At 47.2% G+C, this 27,513-nt stretch overlaps 1 protein-coding gene across 1 annotated transcript in view; it reads right to left on the minus strand.

The window, feature by feature from the left end:
- LOC143986572 (ferroxidase HEPHL1-like) overlaps positions 1-10,722 on the minus strand; it is a 126,826-nt gene extending 116,104 nt beyond the window's left edge. The window contains exon 1 of the mRNA XM_077484972.1: positions 10,498-10,722. Within this exon, the coding sequence (XP_077341098.1) occupies positions 10,498-10,676 (179 nt within the window). The 5' untranslated portion in view covers positions 10,677-10,722. The remainder of the gene's footprint in view (positions 1-10,497) is intronic.
- Between the last annotated feature and the right edge of the window lie 16,791 nt (positions 10,723-27,513).

Genomic DNA, 27,513 nt, shown 5'->3' on the forward strand with positions numbered 1-27,513 from the left:
TGGTATTTTTTTTTTTACTTGTAATGGCAGTGATCAGCGATTTCTAGCGGGACTGCGACATTGAAGCGGACAGATCGGACACTTTTGACACTTTTTTGGGACCACTGACATTTATACAGAGATCAGTGCTATAAAAATGCACTGTTTACTGTATAAATAACACTGGCAGGGAAGGGGTTAACACTAGGGGGCAATGAAGGGGTTAAGTGTGTTCCCTGGGAGGTGTTTCTAACTGTGGGGGGAGGGGACTGACTGGGAGTAGAGAGAGATTGCTGTTCTTTATCACTAGGAACAGACAATCTCACTGAACTCCCCTGTCAGAACGGGGATCTGTTTGTTTATATTGATAGATCCCCGTTCTGACTCTCTGTGCAGTGATCACGGGTGGCCGATGGATATTGCGGCCACTGGCCACGTGCATTGGCTCCATCCATGTGCCCACTGTATCTATTGCACGAAGCGACGTACACCTACGGAGATTGCTTGATGCGAAATTGCTTGATTCCCCCCATCAACACAGTCAGTGCTGATGGGGGAATCCCTCTGGAAGCGCAGTTGCGTTCTGCCAGCAGGGAGTCTTCCCTAACGGTAGAACAAAATGATTACTGCTAGCGGCTATAGTCACCGGCAGTGATCACATGCAAAAAATCTGACAGGCTGGTTGTACTGAAGTTGCCTGATGAATCAACTTAATCAACTTAAGTACAACCAGCCTGCCCATAAATGGATTGAATCTTGGCCAATCCCTGCTGAACCTGTCGAGATTCGATCCATAATCCAAATTTTTATTTTTTTTTAATTTTTACTCACCTCTAAATGGCTGTTGCTAGGGGGTCCCTCGTAGTCTGCCTCCTTCAGTGCCTGGGCTCCTGACGTCACTTCCCCTCAGCGCAGGAAGGCCTCAGCTCTGCCCCCTCCCTCTTGTCAATCGTCTGGGACATCTGACAGGTCCCAGATGATTGCGTGGCCAATAACGGCATGTGGCGCCGCTCACGCATGCGCAGTGGATGCCCAGCTGTGAAGCCACAGCCGTACGTCCACAGTTACAATGCCGGCGCTGGGGGGGGGAGATGGGGGAGATGAGTGGGGCTTCGATCCCCCGCATTGCTGGACCCTGGACAGGTAAGTGTCCGATTATTAAAAGTCAGCAGCTGCAGTATTTGTAGCTGCTGACTTTTAAATTATTATTTTTTTAAATGGGAACACCACTTTAAACTCGTTTTTTTTCTTTTGTTTAAAAGTAACAAACGTTATACTTACCTGCTCTATGCAGAGGTCTTTGCACAGAGCAGCCCAGATCCTCTTCTTCTCTGGTCCCCCGCTGACACTCCTGGCCCCTCACACCTGCCAAGTGCCCCCGTAGCAAGCACCTTGCTATGGGGGCACCCGAGCCAAACCACTGCTCCGCGTGTCCATGCAGACACTGAGCCGTGGCCCTGCCCCCTCTCAATTCTCATTGGCTCACTGGCCTTGATTGACAGCACCTGTCTTAGGCAACAAGGAAGGAGAATCTCAGACAGCCAAGACTTTTGTGCAGCATCTCTGGATCGAGATGGGGCTCAGGTAAGTATTAGGGGGGGATGCTGCACACATTAATCACTTGGCGCCCGCGCTGTACCCAAAAGACGGCCACAACACAGGCTTAATATGCCAGGAGAGCGTACACGGATGCAGGCGGCGCGCTCTGTTATCGCTGAGTCCTTGGGACTCGGCTGATCACAGATCAGAGTAAAGGGCTGGTAACGGCCGTTTATCACATGGTCAGCTGTCAGCCAATGACAGCTGATCACATGATGTAAACAAAAGCTGGTCATTGTTTTGTTTTTTTCTCACGCTAACAGCGCAAGGAGAAAAGAATAAAGCTGATTACCGGCTTCTATAAGAGGGACATCGGTCCCACACAGTGACCACCAGTGCTGCTAACCAGTGCCAATCAGTGCCACCTACCAGTACCCATTAGTACTGCTAATCAGTGCCACCGATCAGTGTTGCCAGTCAGTGCCACCTATCAGTGCTGCCAGTCAGTGCCACCTATCAGTGCCCATCAGTGCCTCCTGATCAGTGCCACCTATCAGTAGTGCCCATCAGTGCAAAGTCATCAGTGCCCATCAATGAAGGAGAAAAATTACCTGTTTGGAAACTTTAATAACAACATATTAAAAAACTATCTTTTTTTTCAAAATTATCTTTTTTTTGTTTAGCAAAAAATAAAACCCCAGCAGTGATTAAATACCACCAAAAGAAAGCTCTATTTTTGTGAAAATAGTAAAATGTCATATGTGTAGAGTGTAGAATGACCACGCAATTGTGCAATCCATTGAAGTGAATGGGGCCGGCCGGGTTGGTGTTGGCGTTTAGGGGTTAAAACATGCAGCGAGGAGGCAACATAACGCCCCCCTCACTGCCTGGCAAATGCCCTGTGAAAATGATTCACCGTGGATTGCTTTTCAGATGGCACTGCTGGTTTAATTCTCCGACTAAACTGGGGAGACTGTTATCTTGCATTGCTGCAATCCAAAGACACCCTGTGCCATTTTATTGGCTGGTTGCCCATTAGGGTTGCCACCTCATTCCTTTAATCCCAAACACATATTAATTACACAGGTTCTGCTAATTGATTGCAGATTAGGCACCAAGTAGGTTTAATTACCACCTTAATCGGCCACAGAATCTGTGTAATTAATATGTGACGGGGTTTATAGGGATGAGGTGGCAACCTTATTGCCCATAGATGCCAAATCACAACCGGAAACTTTTCCCAACAACCAACCAACTCCACCACGTTCACGTATTTTGCACTGGGAGTATATATGAACGCACACGCCGTATTCACAAGATGTCTGGTAATTGGAGCCCAGGAGCCGGCGCTGCAAGACTTCAGAGCTGACCCCATGATCCCTCATTACCGCTCCTTCAATGCTTGATCCAGCCTACAGCTGGGTCTCTACTCCACCCATTCCCTTCCATAGGCTTTCCACTTTCATGACAGCTCTTGTTCTTTCACACAAGGGAAGGAGATCAGCAAAGAGATGTTATGTTTCAGAGCAAAACTGATCGATTTACGACCACCAATCGCTGGAAAGTGTTAGAGGTGACACAGAACCTCAGGATCAGAGAAGGGATCAGAGATGGGATCAGAGAAGGGATCAGAGATGGGATCAGAGAAGGGATCAGAGAAGGGATCAGAGATGGGATCAAAGAAGGGATCAGAGATGGGATCAGAGAAGGGATCAGAGAAGGGATCAGAGATGGGATCAGAGAAGGGATCAGAGATGGAATCAGAGAAGGGATCAGAGATGGGATCAGAGATGGGATCAGAGAAGGGATCAGAGATGGGATCAGAGAAGGGATCAGAGATGGGATCAGAGAAGGGATCAGAGATGGGATCAGAGAAGGGATCAAAGATGGGATCAGAGATGGGATCAGAGAAGGGATCAGAGATGGGATCAGAGATGGGATCAGAGATGGGATCAGAGATGGGATCAGATAATGGATCAGTCCTATAATGGAGGGGGGGCTTTCTATCATACTTAAGCCTCATACACAAGATCGGATCTTGTACAAATTTTCCTGTGGACTTTTATACAAAGGGCGTTGGCCATAAATTTGTATTGCATACACACGATCTGACTTTTTAGGCAACAAACACAAACGTAGTGACGTTTCAATGTAGTGACGACACTTCATAAGAGGACAATCAATTACTCTGGTGCCACCCTTTGGTCAACTTCTGTATTGTTGTCTGAACTTTTGCATTGGTTCTGAGCATGCGTGTTTGTACTTTGTACAAAAGTCTGATGGTTTTGTGTACACACGATCGGACTTTGCTCCATCGGACTTATGTTGTCAAAAAGTTTGTCCGTTCTCACAAAAGTTAGATGAAAAACGAAAAAGTTTGTCCGATGGAGCGTACACACTGTCGGATGTTGCCTTAAAACAGCTCATTTGCATGTTTGTTGTCAAAAAGTCCGATCATGTGTACGGGCCTTTACAATATCCACCAAAGAGTCACATACAGACCTTTCAGTTCTAATATAAAACAGATGTGTGAAGCTCGGGTGACATATCCGATGGCATCACAACATTCTGTCCATTTGATTGATTGTACGTCTGAAACTAAATCTCACATTTCAGATTTGATAAACTGTTGTGTAGGGCTGCAACTAATCATTATTTTCATAATCAATTAGTTGGCCGATTATTTTTTTGGATTAATAAGAAAAAATCATTAAAAAACAAAACAAAAAAACATAATATGTCATTTTTTCATTTATTTTAAATAATAATGAAACAAAACGGAGTGTTAAGGCCCATACACACGATCAGACTTTTTGGCAACAAACATGCAAATTAGCTGTTTTGGAGCAACATCCGACCGTGTGTACGATCCATCAGACAAACTTTTTAGGTTTTCATCTGACTTTTGTTGGCTGTGCGAACGGACAAACTTTCTGGCAACAAAAAGTCCGATGGAGCAAAGTCTGATCGTGTGTACAGAAAACCATAGGACTTTTGTACAAAGTACAAACACGCATGCTCAGAACCAATGCAAAAGATCAGACAACAATACAGAAGTTGACCAAAGGTGGCGGTAAAGAGCAGAAAAACCAAGTCATTTGGTGAAAGTTGGCTGAAAAAGTCCTGCTGTGTGTATGCAATACAAGTTCACGGCCGACGCCCTTTGTACAAAAATCCAAGGGAAAGTTTGTACAAAGTCCTATCGTGTGTATGAGGCTTTACACAGATATACACAGGTCATATACAGGTATCCTGTCATGATGGGGTTTCTAGTACAACAACCCCCCCCGGAACACCAATGATGGGGCACTATTCCTCCAGGGAACACCAATGATGGGGCACTATTCCTTCCGGGTTCCGGGAACACCAATGATGGGGCACTATTCCTTCCGGGTTACGGGAACACCAATGATGGAGCACTATTCCTCCCAGAAACACCAATGATGGGGCACTATTCCTCCCGGGAACACCAATGATGGGGCACTATTCCTCCCGGGAACATTAATGATGGTGCACTATTCCTCCAATGAACACCAATGATGGGGCACTATTCCTTCCGGGAACACCAATGACGGGCACTATTCCTCCCTGTAACACCAATGATGGGGTACTATTCCTTCCGGGAACACCAATGACGGGCACTATTCCTCCCTGTAACACCAATGATGGGGTACTATTCCTCCCGGTAAAACCAATGATGGGGTACTATTCCTCCCACGAACACCAATGATGGGGCACTATTTCTCCCAGGAACACCAATGATGGGGCACTATTCCTCCCAGGAGCACCAATGATTGGGCACTATTCCTCCCAGGAACACCAATGATGGGGCACTATTCCTCCCGGGAACACCAATGATGGGGTACTATTCGTCCCCCCCAGAAATGATCAAGTGAAGGGGCACTTGTCAACTTGTCATCACAATGTATGTACTACTGACTATTATTAGTATTGTATAGTATTGTTATATACAGCTACTACCTTATATCACGGCTGCTTCTCGCCTCTCTCTTCCCTCGAGGTAGCAGTGGGCGGGGCTGAGGGGAGGAGAGAGGCGGACGTACCTGGTCACATGAGCGCCGCTGTATTCTCATGAAAATACGGCACCGCCTTGTACACAAGAACAGGATTCACTGGGACGGAAGCGGGACTGGCAGGGAGGAAGGTGACGTTACACCAACTAATCAATAATGAAAATATTTGACAACGATTTTCATTATGGATTTTATCAATTAATCGCTGCAGCTCTACTGTTGTGTAAGTGCTGATTGTCGTGATTCAAATGAATTGTTCTGTCTAGGAGAGGAGATACTAGAGGAATACAAACCTTCAAGCTGAACTCCAGCCTTCCCTCCAGTCTTGCACAGTTGTATGTACTCTGATCTCACTGCACACTGTGAGCTTCTCACAGAGTACATTAGAAGCTGCAGCAATTCAGAGCCTACCTATTTTCCTGGCTGGAGGCTCCGTCTCTAGCCCCACCCCTTTTGTTCATTGTATTTCAGTTCCTTCAATCATAGAGGAGCAGTGTCACATGTGGGTGTTACCTAACATGGTTGTATGTAAATGTCCCCTTCGCCAGACTGACATCCACCTATCAAGGCATTTTGATATTTGCATAACTCCTCCCAAGAGTCAGCCCATTGCCAGCCTCAGGGCTGTAGAGAGGAGCCCTTAGCCAGGGTGCTGTGATATCTTTAGGGAGCGAGGTACGGTACTCTGCTGGCTCCTTCCATCAGCCTACATTGTACAGATAAGCACAGAGACCCAATGACTATTTTTTTTCCAGACATGTCATTAGCATGGTAATGGAATGATAAGGGGGATCAGGGAAGGCAAAATAAAAGCAGAATAAACTCAGGGGCGGCCTGTCCGTTAACCACTTCCTGACAGGCGCACGCCGATGTACGTCGGCAGAATGGCATGGGCAGGCAAATGGGAGTACCTGTAAGTCCCTTTAAATTTGCCGCCCTGCCATCGCAAGTGCGCTGCCGGTCGGGACCCCCATGAGTCCGGTCACGGGTCCCGTGGACTCGATTGCCGGGGGCATACCCGCGATCGTCTCACGGAGCGGCTGAACTATGAGATGCCGTTGTAAACAGCATCTCCCAGTTCTGCCTAGCAACAAGTGATGCTGATCTCTGCTCCATGTGATTGGAGCAGAGATCAGTGTTCACTAAAAGAACAGCCCCCCACAGTTAGTGACACGCCCATAGTAACACTTAACCCCTACACTGCCACCCACTGGTTAACCCCTTCACTGCCAGTGTCATTTACACAGGAATCACTGCATTTGTATAGCACTGATTGCTGTATAAATGACAATGGTCCCAAAAATGTGTCAAAAATGTTCGATGTGTTCGCCACAATGTCGCAGTCACAATAAAAATCGCTGATCGCCGCCATTACTAGAAAAAAAAAATATTAATAAAAATGTAATAAAACAACCCCCTATTTTGTAAACGCTATAACTTTTGCGCAAACCAATCAATAATCGCTTATTGCGATTTTTTTTACCAAAAATATGTAGAAGAATACGTATCGGCCTAAACTGAGGGAAAAAAATGTTTTTTTATATATTTTTGGGGGATATTTATTATAACAAAAAGTAAAAAGTAATGCGTTTTTTTCAAGATTGTCGCTCTATTTTTGTTTATAGCGCAAAAAATAAAAACCGCAGAGGTGATCAAATACCACCAAAAGAAAGCTCTATTTATGGGAAAAAAAGGACGTCAATTTTGTTTGGGAGCCACGTCGCACGACCGCGCAATTGTCAGTTAAAGCGACGCAGTGCCGAATCGCAAAAAGTGGTCTGGGCTTAAGCCAGCAAAATGGTCCGGGGCTGAAGTGGTTAAGGGCGTCGCCCCCCCGTCCATCACCACCTCCCCCATCCATGCATCCGGCCCCTTGGATTCCAATGTGGGGGGGGGGGGCTGCTTTTTTTTAAAAAAACATCGATTACAACCAGAGGCTCTAATAGGCTTCAACATGGGGAGGGGGGGGGGCTCGGGTTGCAGAGAGTGTGCTCCGAGCCCACCCAGGTTTGTTACAACAGCAAATGAATATTCACTGTTGTAACACTGATCCTCCTCCCGATCAATCAGGAAGCTGGTTTTGACACCGGTCACCCAATTGGCTGAAAGGACAGGCAATCCTATTAGACGCTTAGGAGGAGGAGGGGAGGAGCTGGAAGCGGCCATGGACACCGAGCCACTGCCTGCTGCCTGCCAACCGTTGCAGTTGATGGGGTAAGTGCCGGACTGACCTCCAGCCACCATTGATTAAACTTCCAGCAGAATTCCACCCAAAAGTGGAAGCTCTGCTTATCTGCTACCTCCCCCCTCCGGTGCCACATTTGGCACCTTTCTGGGGGGCGGATACCAGTCAAAAACAGGTACCTGCTCTCCCACTTCCGTGTAAGGGCACCATGGTGACCTACGTCATTTGCGGCCCCTCCCCCCTGCTGCCTTCTAAGAGATACACACAGGTCCCAGAAGACAGCTGGGCCATTCAGAAAGCGCGGTGCGGCTCGCACGTGCTCAGTAGGAAACAGGCTGTAAAGCTGCTTCCTTTGGTAAGGATGCCGGCCCCTGTACCCACAGCTGAGAGACGGGTCGGCTTGGTGTGACGACATCGCAGGCTCCCTGGACAGGTAAGTGTCCTTATATAAAAAGTCAGCAGCTGCAGTATTTGTTTTCATTTTTTTAATACAGGCTGAACTGCGGTTTCAGCTTAAGAGCCGCTTCACACCACAAAAACGCACTCCAGATCTGTTCCAGATGCGTTTCTGCATGCGTGTTTTTGAAGCGTTTCCGGATGCATTCCAGATGCTTTTTTCCTCTCTATATACAAGGGCCCAGTGCGTTTTACTGCGTTCCAGTGCAGGAAAAATGTAACATGTTCCTGGAAAGCCCTGGAACTGACTGCACGGGTGTGAACTGTGCCATTGGAAAACATGTAACCTTTTGATGCAGAATAAAAACGCACTGGACTGCATGTGGTGTGAAGTGACCCTTAAAGCGGTTCTTTACTCTTCAAAGAATTAGAAGTCAGCAGTTACAATGGGCAGGGCGCTCTAGGTGTGGGGTATACCTCGCTCCGAAAGCACCCCAAAAACTTTTTTTAGCATCCTGCCAGCGCAGAGCCCCAGTGTGAAAGTAGCCGAAAAGTCTTCACAGCACAGCGGAATGAATTAAAAAACTGTATCATTTATTACCAGAGCTGATTATTTCATTGAATAGTTTTCCCTAATTTACCAGAAGGTTAGTCTTTTGGACCCAAAGACCTCTCCAAAAATATGCCATCACATAGAGCACATAGAGCTTATACCATCACATGGCACCCGTAACATCACATAGCGCCCGTACCAGCACATAGAGCACATAGAGCTCATACCATCACATGTCTCCCGTACCATCACATGTCTCCCGTACCATCACATGTCACCCGTACCATCACATGTCTCCCGTACCATCACATGTCACCCGTACCATCACATAGCACCCGTACCATCACATAGCACCCGTACCATCACATAGAGCTCATACCATCACATGGCACCCGTACCATCACATAGCGCCCGTACCATCATATAGAGCACATAGAGCTCATACCATCACATGTCACCCGTACCATCACATAGCGCCCGTACCATCACATAGAGCACATAGAGCTCATACCATCACATGTCACCCATACCATCACATGTCACCCGTACCATCACATAGCGCCCGTACCATCACATAGAGCACATAGAGCTCATACCATCACATGGCACCCGTACCATCACATAGCACCCGTACCATCACATAGAGCACATAGATCTCATACCATCACATAGCGCCCATACCATCACATAGCGCCCATGCCATCACATAGCTCTTGTACCATCACATAGCTCCTGTACCATCACATAGCTCTCATGCCATCACATAGCACCCATACCATCACATAGCACCCATACCATCACATAGCGCCCGTACCATCATATAGAGCTCGTACCATCACATAGCGCTCATACCATCACATAGCGCTCATGCCATCACATAGCTCTCATGCCATCACATAGCGCCCATACCATCACATAGCACCCATACCATCATATAGAGCTCGTACCATCACATAGCGGTCATGCCATCACATAGCGCTTGTACCATCACATAGCTCTCATGCCATCACATAGAGCTCATTCCATCACATAGCGCCCATACCATCACATAGGGCCCATACAATCACATAGGGCCCATACAATCACATAGGGCCCATACCATCACATAGTGCCCGTACCATCACATAGTGCCCGTACCATCACATAGCTCTCATGCCATCACATAGCGCTTGTACCATCACATAGCTCTCATGCCATCACATAGCGCCCATACCACTACATAGTGCTCGTACCATCACATAGCTCTCATGCCATCACATAGCGCTAGCGTTTGTACCATCACATAGCTCTCATGCCATCACATAGCGTTGGTACCATCACATAGCGCTCATGCCATCACATAGCGCCCATACCATCACATAGTGCTCGTACCATCACACAGTGCTCATACCATGACATATTGCTCATGCCATCACAAAGCGCTCGTGCCATCACATAGCGCTCGTACCATCACATAGCGCTCATGCCATCACATAGCAATCACATAGCGCTCGTACCATCACATAGCGCTCATACCATCATATAGAGCTCGTACCATCACATAGCGCTCGTACCATCACATAGCGATCACATAGCGCTCGTACCATCACATAGCGCTCATGCCATCACATAGCAATCACATAGCGCTCGTACCATCACATAGCGCTCATGCCATCACATAGCAATCACATAGCGCTCGTACCATCACATAGCGCTCGTACCATCACATAGCTCTCATACCTTTGTTTGCTGTGTGCATAGATGTAATCCAATACCAGTGATGCCCCCCTAGCCCCCCATGGTGACAGATGGCTTTCACACATGGCACTTACTTGTCCTGGGATATGTCCTGTCCGGTGATGAGATTCTTCCCAGAGGGGGCAAAATCCCACTCCTCCTCCCTAATGCCAATGTAGAAGGTCCTTGTCAGGGACTGTACCTGTCCTAACAAAGGCAGCAGTATGAGGATGTGTATGGTGAGAGCAGACTCCCAGCCCAGAGCAGGAGGCATTGTGTGTCTGTCAGCAGTCTGCAGGCAATGATCACAGCAGCCCCAGCACAGTCTGTACTGACACAAGTCACTCCCCCAGCAGGCAGGACAGAGAAGAATCTGTGCAAGAGGAGTGGGGAGAGTGCCAGCCTGCACACATCACCATGGTGACCACTGACACCCTCCGCCTGGGAAAGATGATCTGCCAGCCTTGCCACTTCACTGCCATTCCAAATCCAGGAGGGTAAAAGTGTTTCACCACTGTTTATATTGTATTATTATTTATTGCTAGTAAAGTTTATGAATAACCTACACTTTTCTTCTTTTCGTCTGGGTTCACACTTATGTGATGCAAATTAGAGCGATTCTCATGCAGATTTTCCTGGAGTTCAGTGCGATTTCTGCTAAAGACAGTGCAATTGTCATGCGATTTTAACCGCTTCTGGACCACCCCACACACACTGCGTCAGGGCGGCTATTCAGCGCAAAATAACATACCTATACATCATTGATGGCCCGTCCATTAGGAGCACTCGGGTGCCGCCCCCCCCATCCTTGCGTCCGGCCTGCTGACCTACATACAGGACGCCAGAAGCATAGATTCCAATGGTGGGGTTTTTGTTTTTTTTTGAAGCACGTGATTAGAGCCAGATGCTATAAAAGGGTGGGCTTGGGGCGCACACTGAGTTGTGTGACAATAGCGAATTATTATTCACTATCGCCACACTGATCCTGAGACCCGTCACCCGATTGGCTGAAAGGACAGGTGATCCTATTGTACGCCTAGGAGGAGGAGGGAGGAGCCGCACGGTGGAAGCCCCCAAAGCCTAGGAAGAGAGGACACAGGAGCCGCAACCCGCCCGATGTCCGCTGAGGAGAAGAGGACACTGTCAGTTAAAATAACGTAGTGCCCTATCGCAAAAAAAAATGGCCTGGTCATGAGGGGGGGGGGGGGGGGGGTAAACCTTCTGAAGCTAAAGAAGTTAATGCATTTCGGATGGGATTGGGCGCAGCTGAAATTTCTGTGGGAAAAATAAGTATTCGCACACATCTGAGCACAAGATGTAATTTCAGTGTGGTTTCCATTGATGTCTATGGAGAGGAAAATCGCAATGCATCGCAGTAAACTCACACAGGACTCTTTTTGTTGCCGCATCGCAATCGCATCACAACGCATAGATGTGAATGGCCATCGCTGAACACTGTGTGTTTTTGGATGACATGCTAGACGAGGCTTTTTGTAACACATCAAATTCGCAATAGACTCGCATCTTTGTTTTTGGATAGAGACCCTTACCAGGTTATCGCTTGTTGCCTGATGTCCGGCTGGGGACATTTGCTTTTCATTTGTTGTCTTGGAGATGCAACAGGAAGTGAGAGGAAATGTCCCCAAAGTGAGGATATTCCCTCACCTCCTGCTCTCATGATAACGCTGGAGGCATCAAATCTGCATTGACATGTGTTTTATAGGACATTTCTAAACGCATATAAATGCAGGTAATCATTTTTGGATGGTGCCTTTTGCAACTGTGCGTTTACTTATGTGCAGTCAGTACTAGCTCATCATGTGCTCAACCTGTGTCCCTCCAGCTGTTGCAGAACTACATGTCTCATGAGGCATTGCAAGGCTGACAGTTACAAGCATGAGTCCCAAAGGCTGAGGCATGATGGGACCAGGGGCGGATCCAGAGTCTAGTCTCGGGAGGGGCACTGCTAGAAAATATGTTTTTTTGGGGGGCAATTTATCGGGGAAATGGCTGGTATTGGCGCTTCAATCATCACGGCACCATGGTTGTTATGGTGTCAGGATGATTGAAGCACATTATTTCTATTATTACATTGTAATATAAAAATAAATGGCTCAACTCACCATAATGCAGAATCAGTGGGAGCCCTGAGGATGTCACTTGCCACGTCACTTGCCACACACTGCGCATTGTCACTTGCCACACACTGCACATTGTCACTTGCCACGTCACTTGTCAACAAATGCGGATTGTCACTTGCCACGTCACCTGCCACACATTGCGGACTGTCACTTGCCACACGTTGCGGATTGTCACTTACCACATAGCCTGCCACACATTACGGATTGTCACTTGCCATGTAGCCTGCCACACATTGTGGATTGTCACTTGCCACGTAGCCTGCCACACGTTGTGGATTGTCACTTGCCCCGTCAGCTGCCACATGTTGCGGATTGTCACTTGCCACGTAGCCTGCCACACATTTCGGACTGTCACTTGCCACGTAGCCTGCCACACATGGCGGACTGTCACTTGCCACGTAGCCTGCCACCAATTGCGGATTGTCACTTGCCACGTAGCCTGCCACACATTGAGGATTGTCACTTGCCACGTCACCTGCCATACATTGCGGATTGTCACCTACTGTGTCACTTTCCTGCTAAGGTGGTCTTTTGCTGTGTCCCAGAGTGAAGTTAGGCAGCAGAAAGATAATGTAATCTCTCTGCTGCCCACTGCTTCCCGCACAGTGAGGGCAGAACTTCAGAGATGCAGGGCGGTGAGAGATGATGTCATCTCCCTGCTCCCCTGCCCGCCGGCTTCCTGATTGACCAGCAGCCTGCTCAAACACTGAGCCGCCAAGCTGCCCCCCCCCCCCTCACCCACCCACGCTGTCACCCGCGGAACCTGCCGCCCGCGCTGTCCCCCACGGAGCCGCCCGTCCGGAATGACACCCGTGGAACCGCCCGCCGTGCTGTCACCCACGGAGCCACCTGCCCGATCACCCGTGGAGCCACCCGCATTCTCGGAGGGGGCAATTGCTCTGTTGCCCCCCCCCCGATCCACCCCTAGATGGGGCTTGTAGTCCCGCAACAGCTGGAGTGCCACAGGTTGAGCACCCAACCCATTCTTCGCATCCAGGATCCAATTAGATGCGCTAAACACATATAAATGTGTGTATAGACAACTACACAAAACCTGCCTTGCCCTTGGTTCACACCTATGCGTTTTTTTATGGCAATTTTGCAGAAACGCACTACAGTCCATTTAACACGCTTTTCTATGGATCCAGTTCACATCTGCATGTTTTGAGCCAATGAATTTTTTTGGAAAGAGTCATGGATTTTTTTCCCAGCAGCAGATTGTGTTTTGCGTGTAATAGACTTCAATGGACCTGCACCAAAAATGCAAGTGAAGTGTTACTGATGCGTTTTTTTTTTTTTTTTTGCTAATAAGAAAATATGACAGTTCTGTTCATGGAGTGCGACTTTGATGCAACTTTACACTCTCTAGCACTCAAGTTGCATAAAAGTTGCATCAATGTCACATCAAAGTAGTGCAGGAAGTTTTATGTGTCCAAAGTCGCATATTGGGGTTAAGGGCTAGGGTTAAATGTTAGAGGTAATTGTTAGGGTTAGAATGCCAACCCTAACAATTACCACTAGCCCTAATGACTACCGCTAACTCTAACCTAATGCTGCGTACACACGACCGGACTTACCGTCAGAATAAACTCTGACGGTCTTTCCGACTGAGTTTCCGATGGAGTTCTGACTTGCCTACACACGATCACACCACAGTCCGTTCATTTCGAACGTGATGGTGTACAACGGGACTAGAAAAGGAAGTTCAATAGCCAGTAGCCAATAGCTGCCCTTGCGTCGTATTTGGTCCGTCAGAACAGCATACAGACGAGCGATTTTCCCGATAGGAATTGATTCCGTCGGAAAGATTTAAAACATGTTCTATTTCTAGGTCCGTCAGAATCCGCTGAGGCCCACACACGATCGGAATATCCGATTAAATGATTCCGTCTGACCTTTTCTGCCGGAAAGTCCGGTCGTGTGTACATGGCATAACTCTATGCCTAGCGCTTATTCCTAACCCTAGCCCTAAACCTTAACATGCGACTTTCGACACAAAGGTTCCTGCACTATTTTAATGCGACTTTGATGCAACTCGATTGTCAGAAAGTGTAAAGTTGCACCCCATGAACAGAACTGTCATACTTCCCTATTGGCCCTAAAAAAATGCAACACGCCTCAAAAATGAGTATTCAAAAACCCAAAACGTTCTGCAAAACGCAAGCGCATGAGAGTCGCTGTTTACAGCACAGCTCTAGGGTATGCCGTTCCTTCAGAGGACATGCGAGGGTGTCGTCACCAGCTGCATCTAAAGTATGGCATGCGTGCGCCTGAAACCCAGAAGCAGGCAGCAATGTACGGGTATGTGGCTTTGCCTACAGCGGCTGCCTATGCGCAGTACATTGCAGAAACTGACAGCCAACTAGGCCGCTGTCGCAACTTGAAAATCGTACGATTTTGCCACGATTTTGCGGCCAAGATTTCAGGGAATGCCTGTGTAAACTTGAGGTCTATGGACCTCAACTCGTATCAAAGTCAGACCAAAGCAGTACAGGAACTACTTTGAAGTCGGTGCGTCTTGAAGTCGCACAGATATGAATGGTACGCATAGGAAATCATGGGGTACGACTTCAGCCCAAAGTCGCAGGACAAGTCGCACAAGTGTGAAAGGGGCCTTTTAGAAATAATAGATTTTCTGGCTAAGGTCCCTTTCACACTACAGTGACTTCAAAATTGTGCGATTTTGTCACGATTTTACTGCGATTTCAGGGAATGTCTGTGTAATGGACCTCAATTCACATCAAAGTCGGACCAAAGTAGTACAGAAACTAGTTTTTGAAATATGTGCCATAGCCGCCGATTTGACAAGCAATTCGCACCAATGTAATCAAGGGCTCATATCTGTGTGACTTTAAGTCGCACCGACTTCAAAGTAGTCCCTGTACTACTTTGCTCAGACTTTAATGCAAGTTAGGTCCATAGACCTCAAGTATACACAGACATTCCCTGAAATAGCGTCAAAAAAAAAGTCAGCCGCTTTAAAATCATATCAAACCATTTTTCTTTGTTTCTGTTATACAATTTTGTTTTCTCCTCCACTGATGGGTACAGATGAGGCTGCACTAATGGACACTGATAAGGTGGCACTGATGGACACTGATGAGGAGTCACTAATATGTAGAATTTATGGGCACTGATAGGGGGCACTGATAGTCAGCACTGATGAGGAGGTACTGACAGGCATTACTGATGGGCACTGATTGGCATCTGTGAAGGGCACTGATAGGCGTTACTGATGGGCACTAATTGGCATCTGTGAAGAGTACTGACAGGCTTACTGATGGGCACTGATTGACACTTTGGGCACTGAGTGGCGATTTGCGTGGACACTCTTTTGGATTCGGGTGGGCACTGATTGGCATTGTGGTGGGCACCTCTGATGGGGACTGCGCTGATAATCAGTGTGCTAATTATCAGTGCACACCCCCCTCTGACAGAGAGAGACGCCAATCAGCTTTCTCTGTCAGCGCAAACTGAAGAAAGCCGATTACCGGCACTTCCTGGTTCACGCTGTGATCAGCTGTGATTGGTCACAGCTGATCACGTGATAAGGAGTCTCTGTCAGGCTCCATACCATGATCGGAGATGCGATGTGTCAGACTGACACACCACACCATCAATGGCCGCACTGTGGGCGCTCGCTGGCTTGTTATCCTGCTGGACGTTATATGACGCACGGTCAGGACAACTGAACCACTTCCCGGTGTTCTGGCAGATAGTGTCCTGCCATCATATAGTGTCAGCCCCTTAGTGCGCCTGCACAGTATGGGGCAGAAGAAGCTTCGGAAAATCCCTGAAGATGAATGGCGCCTGCGCCGTGAGTGGAGGTGGTAGCCCCACCATCCAAGCGGACATAGGGTTCAGAAAATTAGAGGGCCCCTCGCGGGCGAGCTTCGCTCACCACGCTTCGGGCTCGGCCTCGCTGCACTCGCCACTTTTATATTCCTACTCTATGTCCACTTGGATGGTGGGGCTAGATCCTGGACTCACGGCGCAGGCGCCGTTCATCCTCGGCTATTTTCGGAATCTGTGTGTGCTGTGTACTGCGCATGTGCAGTACACAGCAGACACTATCCGATGGGGGACCATATATGATAGGACACTGGCTGTCATTTTGCTATATGCTGGGCGGGAAGTAGTTAAAGAAAAACTCCATTCAAAATAAAGTGTTACTTAACCCACAATTCTTTTAGATCAGCACTATGGAAGTAATTTAGAAATGATGCAGGTTTACATCTACTTTAAAGTGTTACTAAACCCACAACAGTAAAATCAGTCTGTATATGCAGTAAAGCATGCTTGTTGTACTCACTGTGGAACCTAAGGGGTTAATCCTCCGCATTGTGTAAAAAGGCGGTTTGTTCCCTTCTTCTCTGATCCTCCCCTTCCTCCACTGTCCCCAATTCATCTGCTGATAGTACAGAGCCTTAGGGGCACTCTGCACATGCTCAGTTTGGTGAGTATTGAAAGGTTTTTTTTTTTTGAAGGATGCATGTGATCAGCACAGGGCCAATCAGCACTGTCCAGACAGAGGCTCAGGGGTCCTGCAACCTCATAGGACAGTAGAATAAAAACTCCTCCTACAAGCTTTAACCAGACACTGATAGAAGTCAGTAGACTTCTTAACTGCTGATAGGAAAAGGTATTTAGCAGGTTATATTTACTAAAATAATAGCATTTCTATGTTCTGTGTACTGTGGGAGAGCAGATATAATGAATGCTGGGTCCCGGGTTTAGTAACACTGTAAAAAGGATAACAATGACTCACCCATTAAAAGGGGAAATGACAAAAGGTTGCAGCAATATTTATCCTCAGGCCAGTTTCACAATAGTGCACATTGGATGAGAGAAGAGTGTGCCTGGTTCTCTATGGAGCCGGTTCACATTTCTCCGGGGCGCCTGCGGAGCGGATCGCAGTCTTGTGCGTCTTTGGCTCCATTTCAGGTGCAAATTCAAGCAAAAATGCGAGCCTGATTTGTACCTGAAACGGAGAACAGGGGCACACCAGACACCTCTGCTGTGAGCCGCATCCGATTTACATGTGAACCCAGCCTTAGACCCCTTTCACACTACTGCGATTTCACTGCGATTTTGGCGCGATTTCTCTCACGATTTCTGGGAATGCCTGTGTAACTGAACTGAAGTCAGATCAAGGTAGTGCAGGGACTACTTTGAAGTCGGTGTGACTTGAAGTCGTACTAATATGAATGGTTGTCATTGGAAATGATGGGGAACAACTTGTCATGCGACCTTGCAGCCCCGAGTCTCAGGACAAGTCGCACAAGTGTGAAAGGGGCCTTTGAGAGATAATAGATTTTCTGGCTAAGGCCCGTTTTTAACACTACCACAACTCGCACGATTTCAGGGAATGCCTGTGTAATGGACCTCAACTCACATCAAAGTCGCACCAAAGTAGTACAGGGACTACTTTGAAGTCGTGTGAGGAGCGTTTTTTTTTTTTTCTGCCGCTAGATGTGCAGAGTATGATGGCTAGTATTATTCAACCTTCTTCCTCCACGCTCAGGTCCTCCCAGTAAAAGAGAAGCAGCACAGTGATGACCATCTGCTCTCTCCTCCTATCAGCATGCTTCTTTTCAGCACACTAAGTGATTTGCTGCCTGAGCTGCTTCTTCATGCCACGCTCTAGCCCTGCTCTAGAGGGACTGCAATAGACTGATACCAAGTCAAATTCAGATACTTCCACTGCTGAAATGTAAAAAATAGATTTGATGATGTGTTCAGGATTACAGAGCTACATTCATTTGTATCTTCTATACCTGCCTAGAGTTCAGCTTTAATGTACCATTAGAAGCATTAGAATACATATATACAGAAGGTTGTCCAAAATTCTGAAATGTTCTGTGCCATCTACACGCTCCCTCCTAAGGCCTCATGCACACGGACGTTTTTACAGCCGCTTTTTTGAGCGTTTTTTGCAGCTTAAAAAGGCCTGTCCATGTTAGTCTATGGCTTCATGCCCACCTAGGCGTTTTTGAGCTGCAAATGGCATAGGCGTTTTTAAGCTGTAAAAAAAACCCAGGACCAGTGCGTTCCCTGGCGCGGAGCTAGAGCTGTAAAAACGCGAATCGCGGGAAAACGCGCACAAACGCGCAACATATTTTCTTTGTTTTCTGAGTGCTATAACCAAGAGATGTGTTTCTTTAAAAACGCTACTTAACGCTAACGCTAAAAAACGCGCAAAAACGCCAATGCAAAACGCAGTAAAAATCGCGCTTTTAACGCCGTTTTTTTCCAGGCGTCGGAGCTAGCTTTGCAGCCAGTTTTTTAAAACGTCCGTGTGCATGAGCACTAATTCTCATCTTGGACTACAGAATAATCAGTCTTTAGTTGTAATGATCTGCGAGTGTGATTAAATGAGTAGTTTAGCAAAATGTGCAGGGCTGACACTATTTAGTCCACAAAGATGCTGCATGTTGTCAGTCCGTGATAGGAAATTAAGAGCTGAGTATATTTATGGCAGACCACTAAGTATATAGTCCATACTTGCAGGATCTTCAAAGTGATTTAAAGAGGACCTTTAAAAAAAAAAGAAATCCCAGGGCAGCACAGTGGTGTAGTGGGTAGCACTCTCACCTAGCAGTAAAAGGGGTTGCTGGTTCAGATCCCAACCACAACACTACCTGCCTGGAGTTTGTGGGTTTCCTCCGGGTACTCCGGTTTCCTCCCACACTCCGAAGACATGCAAATTATACTACAATGCCATAAAATCCACTATTTTGTAGACGCTATAAGTTTTGCGCAAACCAATCAATATACACTTATTGCGATTTTTTTTAACAAAATATGTAGAAGAATATATATCAACCTAAACCGAGGAAAACATTAGTTTTTTTTATATATTTTTGGGGGATATTTATTATAGCAAAAAGTAAAAAATATTGCTTTTTTTTTTGTGAAAAAATTCAAAAGCCGCAGAGATGATCAAATACCACCAAAAGAAATCTCTATTTGTGGGGGAAAAAAAATTTGTTTGGGTACAACGTCACACGAATGCGCAATTGTCAGTTAAAGCGACGCAGTGCTGAATCGCAAAAAGTGCTCTGGTCAGGAAGGGGGTAAAATCTTCCGGGGGTGAAGCGGTTAAATGTGTTACCATCAGTGGCGGAACTACCGCCATAGCAACACATGCGGGCGCTATGGGGCCCGCAGTCAAGTGGGGCCCGGTGAGGACAGGCGCCACGGCTCCGCGGGAGATAGCCGGCGGCTCCGCGGGAGGTCCGCGGCTCCGCGGGTGGTCCGCGGGCGGCTCCGCGGGTAGTCCGCGGCTCCGCGGGTGGTCCACAGGCGGCTCAGTGAGTGAGAGCGGGCGGTCAGAGGATCCGTGGGAGGCGGATGAGAGTGGCCAGTTCGCTGGTGAGAGAGTGGGCTGGCCAATCAGGGAGCTGACAGGCGGGGAGCATAGAGATGACATCATCTCTGGCCGCCCTGCATCCCTGCAGTGCAGTTCCCCCCTCACTGGGCAGGCAGCCAGGAAGCAGAGAGCTGACATTATCTCTCTGCTGTCTGACTGATAATCTGCTGCCTGACTCAGTGACACAGCAGGAAAGTGGCAGAGCAAGTGACAATCCATAATGTGTGGCAGGCGACGTGGCAAGTGAAAATCCATGACGTGGCAAATGACAATCCATAATGTGTGGCAGGCGACGTGGCAAGTGACAACCCGGGACGTGGCAAGTGACAATCCATAACGTGTGGCAGGTGACATGGCAAGTGACAACCTGGATGTGGCAAGTGACAATCCATAACATGTGGCAGGTGACGTGGCAAGTGAAAATCCGTGACGTGACAAGTGTCAATCCGTAATGTGTGGCAGGTGACGTGGCAAGTGACAACCCGGGACGTGCAAGTGACAATCCATAATGTATGGCAAGTGACAATCTAGGATGTGGCAAGTGACAATCTGTAATGACGGGGCAAGTGACAATCCGTAATGTGTGGCAGGTGACGTGGCAAGTGACAACCTGGATGTGGCAAGTGACAATCCGTAACATGTGGCAGGGGACGTAGCAAGTGAAAATCCGTGACGTGGCAAGTGACATTCCGTAATGTGTGGCAGGTGATGTGGCAAGTGACAATCCGTAATGTGTGGCAGGTGACGTGGCAAGTGACAACCCAGGACGTGGCAAGTGACAATCTAGGACGTGGCAAGTGACAATCCGTAATGTGTGGCAGGTAACGTGGCAAGTGACAATCCGGGATGTGGCAAGTGGACAATCCACAACATGTGGCAGGTGACATTCTGCAACGTGTGACAAGTGACAATCTGCATCTGGTGGCAGGCGATGTGGCAAGTGGACAATCCGCAACATGTAGCAGGTGATGTGACAAGTGACAATCCTTAATGTGTGGCAAGTGACAATCCAGGACGTGGCAAGTGACAATCCATAATGTGTGGCAAGTGATGTGGCAAGTGACAATCCAGGATGTGGCAAGTGACAATCCATAATGTGTGGCAAGTGATGTGGCAAGTGACAATCCAGGACGTGGCAAGTGACAATCCATAATGTTTAGCAAGTGACGTGGCAAGTGACAATCCAGGACGTGGCAAGTGACAATCCATAATGTGTGGCATAATGTGTGACTTATCTATCTTGGCAAGTGACAATCTGGGATGTGGCAAGTGGACAATCTGCAACATGTGGTAGGTGACATTCCGCAACCTGTGACAAGTTACAATCTGCATCTGGTGGCAGGCGATGATGGCAAGTGACACGCTCAGGGATCCCACTGATTTTGCATTATGGTGAGTTGAACTATTTCATTTTATATAACAGAACAGAAATTGGTTAGAAGGCCTGGAGGTCTGCAATGTGTTCCCTTCAGGGGATGCATACAGTATACTGCATACTTTGTTGTTCAAAATTAATATAAGCTGTTGCCTGGGTACTGTGCCACATGGGTGTGGTAGTCTGTTGTTCAATGGCATTAGTTCATTTTTTTTTTTTTTTTTTATGGGGGGGGGGGGGGGCCCATACAACATTTTGCTATGGGGCCCTGTGATTTCTAGTTACGCCCCTGGTTACCATACATTCCTCTGGAAGGCGTGTTTTGCTGTAAATCGTAGATGCTGCACAATATGCTTGTATGTGGACAGAGGGGTGATTCCCAGCTGCCCTGGGCGCAGTGAAGCAAGGTGGCAAAGAATGAATGCAGGGTGGTACACACATTCTACGACACATATTAAAAGTGGCGGAGGGGGGCATAGTTCTGGATCCTTGCCTGGGAGCTGGACAACCCTGTCCCTGTACTATTAGTGATACACAATGTTTTAACTTCTTGCCACCCACATACAATGCGGTAAAGAGGGTGGCCTTTAACGCTTCCAGTACAGGCATCCAATCATCTGACCAAGCTGACCGCCCCCCCCCCCCCCCCCCCCCCCCCGGCATAAAAGCCCAGTTAAAAGGATGCCAGGGCAGGTAATAAATTGCATGTCATTTAGTTAGGATTTTCATCAACTTTAAACACTGAATTATGAAAAATGTATGCTTTTAATGTTTAAATCTTAATTTTTTATTAATTTTTTTAGCATGCACCAACGTAGCAAATTGATGAAGTTGTGAAATGAAGCCATAGTACATGAGGCTTAATGCCTTGTCCTTGCGTTGGGCAAAGCAGCCCTATGCTGATGGTGTGAATGAACCCCAATGGCGCGTACACACGATCGGACTATCCGCCGGACTTTCTGAACGAGCGGAACTGCCCACACACGAGTGGACTTTTCCGGCAGACTAGGTAAGGCGGAAATACCGTTTGAACTTTTGAAATGAACGGACTTGCCCACACACGGAGAAAAGTCTGTTCATTTTGAACGTGGTTCCAGGTAGACGGGACTAGCGAAGGAAGTCAATGTCGCCGGAGCCGGCGGACAATTTTGAGTCAAAACTTCTTTCTAAGTCTGCCGAACATTTGGAAATAAAAAGTCCGCCGGAGCCCAGACACGGGCGGATAGTCCGATCGTGTGTACGATGTTCACACAAGTGTGAATGGGGACAACAGCAAGTATAGCAATCTGTTATCAGCCATTTTTCTGAATGGACTTCAGTACAGTAAAATGTGATGGGCGAGTGTACTACTTTTAGCACAGTGCTCTTTCCACTGTCTTACTGAGTAAGTGCAACAACACAACAAGATAAAAACATGATGTGCTGACAGTGAAGGATGTGTTCTACCCAATATGATGCGATTTCTGCTGACTAATCTGCTCAATGAGTTGTGACACATCACCTTGCATGAATCACATAATACAAAGGCCTTCCAGCTAGGAGTTTCATAACTCAGCCTTTGCACATTGGAAGTATCTTGGGGAAATCCCTCTGTGGATGCTGCCTTATTGATGACCCTCTGTGGTTGCTGCCTTATTGATGACCCTCTGTGGTTGCTGCCTTATTGATGACCCTCTGTGGTTGCTGCCTCACTGGACACACTGTTTCGGACAAAATCCGATGGATTCTGACAACCAACTTTGACCCCTTACATACAGATTGTCTATACCCAATTGGATTTGTTTTTTGCATTCTCATGCGGAGGCATTTCCGCTGACAATCTCTAGGTGTATGGTGTTTGGCATCTGGACTTTCTGTTGGTTTACTGGTTTTTTTTTGTATGTTTTTGTGTGTCTTTTTGTCCATTGTTTGTTTTTCACACACCCCCTCCTTTGGTGTGTGTTATTTATTAAGTCTGTACTGGTGAAGATGTTATTAAATAGCTTTTTGACATTGTGCATTTTTTTTAGCTCTCTATCTTGAATTTAATACATTTTTTTAATTTTTTATCAGCCTTTATCATTACCCATTGCTAGTAAAGGGATCTTTCCCTACAATAAATGTTAAGTCTGCCCTTTGTGGATAGGACTAGTGTCTTCACTGATGCAGTGGGACAGAACTCCTATGAAATTAGAGAAATTAGAGAACAAATCAATTGTTCCACAGCAAAGTTAACCACTTCAATACACTTCAATACAGGGCACTTAAAGAGGGATTCCACCAAAAAAAAAGATATTTTATAGCCAGCAGCTATAAATACTACAGCTGCTGACTTTTAATAAATGGACACTCACCTGTCCCGGGTTCCAGCGATGCCGGCAGCCGAGGCCGATCGATCGCTCGGCTCTCGGCTGCTGCCGCCACCATTCTAGGTGAGGGAATCAGGAAGTGAAGCGAATCGGCTTCACTTCCCGGTTCCCTACCGCGCATGCGCGAGTCGCGCAGCGCAATAGGAAATCTCCGCGCTGTCACTGGGACCCGTGTGTGTCCCAGCAGACAGCGCGGCAGGGCAGGAAATGGCGTAGACTCCCACGGGAGTCTATGCCCGGAAGTGGGTGTAAATACCTGTCTTTGACAGGTATCTCCACCCCCCTCCCCCCTGAAAGGTGTCAATTGTGACACCGGAGGGGGGGAGGGATCCGATCAGCGGAGGTTCCACTTTAGGGTGGAATCCCGCTTTAAACACCTTCCTGCCCAGACCAATTTTGAGCTTTCAGCGCTGTCGCACTTTGAATGACAATTGCGCGGTCATGCTACACTGTACCCAAATTAAATTTTTATAATTTTTTTCCCACAAATAGAGCTTTCTTTTGGTGGTATTTGATCACCTCTGCGGTTTTTATTTTTTGCTAAACAAATAAAAAAATACAGAAAATTTCGAAAAAAATAACGTTTTTTTGTTTCAGTTTCAAAACTTTGCAAATAAGTAAGTTTTCTCCTTCACTGATGGGCACTGATGGGGTTACACTGATGGGCAATGATAAGGCGGCACTGTTGGGCACTGATAAGGTGGCACCAATGAAGTGGCACTGATGAGGTGGCATTGATAGACACCGATATGTGGCACTGATAGGCGGCACTGATGGGTGGCACTGATGGGCGACACGGATGGGCACTGATAGGTGGCACAAATTGGCACTGATAGCTGGCACGGATTGGCATGGATGGGCATGGATAGGTGGCACAGGTGGGCATGGGTTAGTCGGCACAGGTGGGCATGGGTAGGCAGCACAGGTAGGCATGGGTAGGCAGCACAGGTGGGCATGGGTAGGCGGCACAGGTGGGCATGGATGGGCACTGATAGGTGGCATGGATGGGCACTGATAGGCCGCACAGATGGGAACTGATAGGCGGCATTGTATTATAATATATTGTACTAATGGATGCCAATCAGTGCCAATCAATAATGCATGCCAATCAGTGATGCCCATTGTGGGCACTGATTGGCATCCATTATGGGCACTGATTGGCATCCATTGTGGCACTGACTGGAATCCCTGGTGGTCTAGGGTGGCATACCTTGTCCTGGGCATCCCTGGTGGTCTGGTGGCGTCCCTGTTGGTCCAGTGTTGGCATCCTCGGGGGGGCTGTGCTGATAATCGATCAGCACAGACCCCCCCTGTCAGAGGAGCAGCCGATCGGCTCTCCTCTACTCGCGTCTGACAGACGCGAGTGAGGAAAAGCCGATCACCGGCTTTTCCTATTTACACTGTGATCAGCCGTGATTGGACATGGCTGATCACGTGGTAGAGTCTCCGTCGGAGACTCTTTACCGAGATCATAGTTGCCGGGTGTCAGACTGACACCCCGCAACAACGATCGCCGCGATGCGCGCCCCCGGGGGCGCGCAGCGGCTCATAATCCTGATCACGTCATATGACATCCGGTCAGGATTATGCAACCACTTTGCCGCCGTCTATTTGTTATAGGGCGGGCGGCAAGTGGTTAATCTATAGCCCCATAGACACTATCAGATTTTCTGCTGAGTTTTCCCTTCAGATTTACCAAAACCATATAATATGAGGTCAAACCTTAAGCGTTTCAATGTGTATGCAATCAGGCAGGCCCTTCTACTACATGGTTTTGGTAAATCTGAAGGAAAAACTCAGCAGAAAATCTGATAGTGTGTATGGGGCTTAAGTTAACCTGCCTGCGCCCCAAGATGTATAAAGGAAAAACCAAAAGATCCCTAAAAGTAGAGATAATAGAGCATCTACGGGACATTAAAAAGGACAAGGAGAGAGACCCAGAAAAGGAGCAGGAAAAACCATTGGCAAAACATTTCACCCTATATGATGAAGGGAAACATTTCACCCAATATCATGAAGGGAAACATTTCACCCAATATCATGAAGGAAAGGCAGCAGGGTTAAAAGTAAAAGGCATTTATGTCCTCAAACTACCACTAAGGAGGGGAGACTTCAACCGTATCCTACTACAGAAGGAGAAGTGGTGGATATTTATGCTGAAATCTCTTGTCCCCCAGGGACTCAACACTGAGCTGATCCTCCAGCCTTTCCTTGAAACGTGACTATTATACTTTATGATAGTGCTCCCTGCTCTCCCTTTCCCTTTCAGCAGTGAACTTACTCTGAACCCAGTGATCATCCATGTGATGATAGGAGTCCAAAATCCTAGGTTATCAATCGAATGTATCAGCTTCCACCAATCCCCAATCGATTTTAGCGATAACCATATTGATTTATGTGGATACAAATGTCATAATACTAGCTCAGAAACTTTGAACCCTTCTCTACAACTCACTCAGCAGTCATCCACCTGCATTATTTTAGCATTGGACAACCATCGAGTACACTCCAATCTCTGGGGGCCATACACATACAGATTCTCTATACCCAATTGGATTTGTTTCTGGCAGTCTCATGCAGAGGCTTTTCCGCTGACAATCTCTAGGTGTATGGTGTTTGGCATCCAGACTTTCTGTTGGTTTACAGTTTTTTTTGTATGTTTTTGCATATCTTTTTGTCCATTGTTTGTTTTCCATACACTCCCTCCTTTGTTGTGTGGTAATTATTAAGTCTGTACTGGTCAAGATGTCATGAAATTGCTTTTTGACATTGTGCATGTTTTTAGCTCTCTTCCTTGAATTTAATACATTTTTGAATTTCTTTTTCAGCCTTTATCATTACCCATTGTTGCCCTAGAAGCCACTTTTTACCTGGGTAATCTTACCTGCATTTCCTTTTTTGTATGCTTTGATTGTTTGGTTACAAGGACAACACCCCATTGTGCTGAGTGGTTCAAAGTGGTTGTAAACCCACGATCCCAAAAAAAAGAAAAGAAAAACCTGCAAGACAAAGACATGATGAGCTAGTATGCATAGCATACTAGCTCATTACCTTAAATGGAAGCCCCTGCATCGGTCCTCGTACACCACTCCGGCCGGTGATATGGCTCCCGGAGTTACTTCTGGGAATTGTAGGCTCCGACGCTGTGATTGGCCGGAGCCACGATGACGTCACTCCCGCGCATGCCTTTGGGAGCCGCTGGTAAAGGCACACTCACTGGAGCAATGGCACATACGCGCCATTGCTTCAGTGCGCATGTGCCGATGACGTTGGCACATGCAGATATAGGGGATATCTCCTAAACCGCGCAGGTTAAGGAGATATCCGTGGTAGCTACAGGTAAGCCTTATTATAGGCTGACTTCCACTCACTCAACAAATTTATTAAAAATACTAACAACAACTTACAAAGCCATCCACAATATAGTCCCCAGCTACATCACTAGCCTAGTCCCAAAATACCAACCTAATCGTTCTCTGCGTTCCTCCCAAAACCTCCTGCTCTCTAGCTCCCTCGTCGCCTCCTTCCATGCTCACCTCCAGGACTTTTCCAGAGCCTCTCCAATCTCCTCTTCAGAGAAGCCTACCCTACCCACATCTAACAACTGTATTTTCATTTTCTCCATCAGTTCATACCCCACAGTTATTACCTTTTTGTTTCACTTGACCCTCCCTTCTAGATTGTAAGCTCTAACAAGCATGGCCCTCTGATTCCTCCTGTATTGAATTGTATTGTAACTGTACTGTCTGCCCTCATGTTGTAAAGTGCTGTGCAAACTGTTGGCACTATATAAATCCTGTACAATAATATTAATTGACAACCCTCTGTGGATGCTGCCTTATTGATGACCCTCTGTGGATGCTGCTTTATTGATG

Source organism: Lithobates pipiens, unplaced genomic scaffold, assembly GCF_037356315.1.
Source record: "Lithobates pipiens isolate NorthernLeopardFrog02 unplaced genomic scaffold, aLitPip1_a1.2 Scaffold_17, whole genome shotgun sequence".
Classification (NCBI taxonomy): Eukaryota; Metazoa; Chordata; class Amphibia; order Anura; family Ranidae; genus Lithobates; species Lithobates pipiens.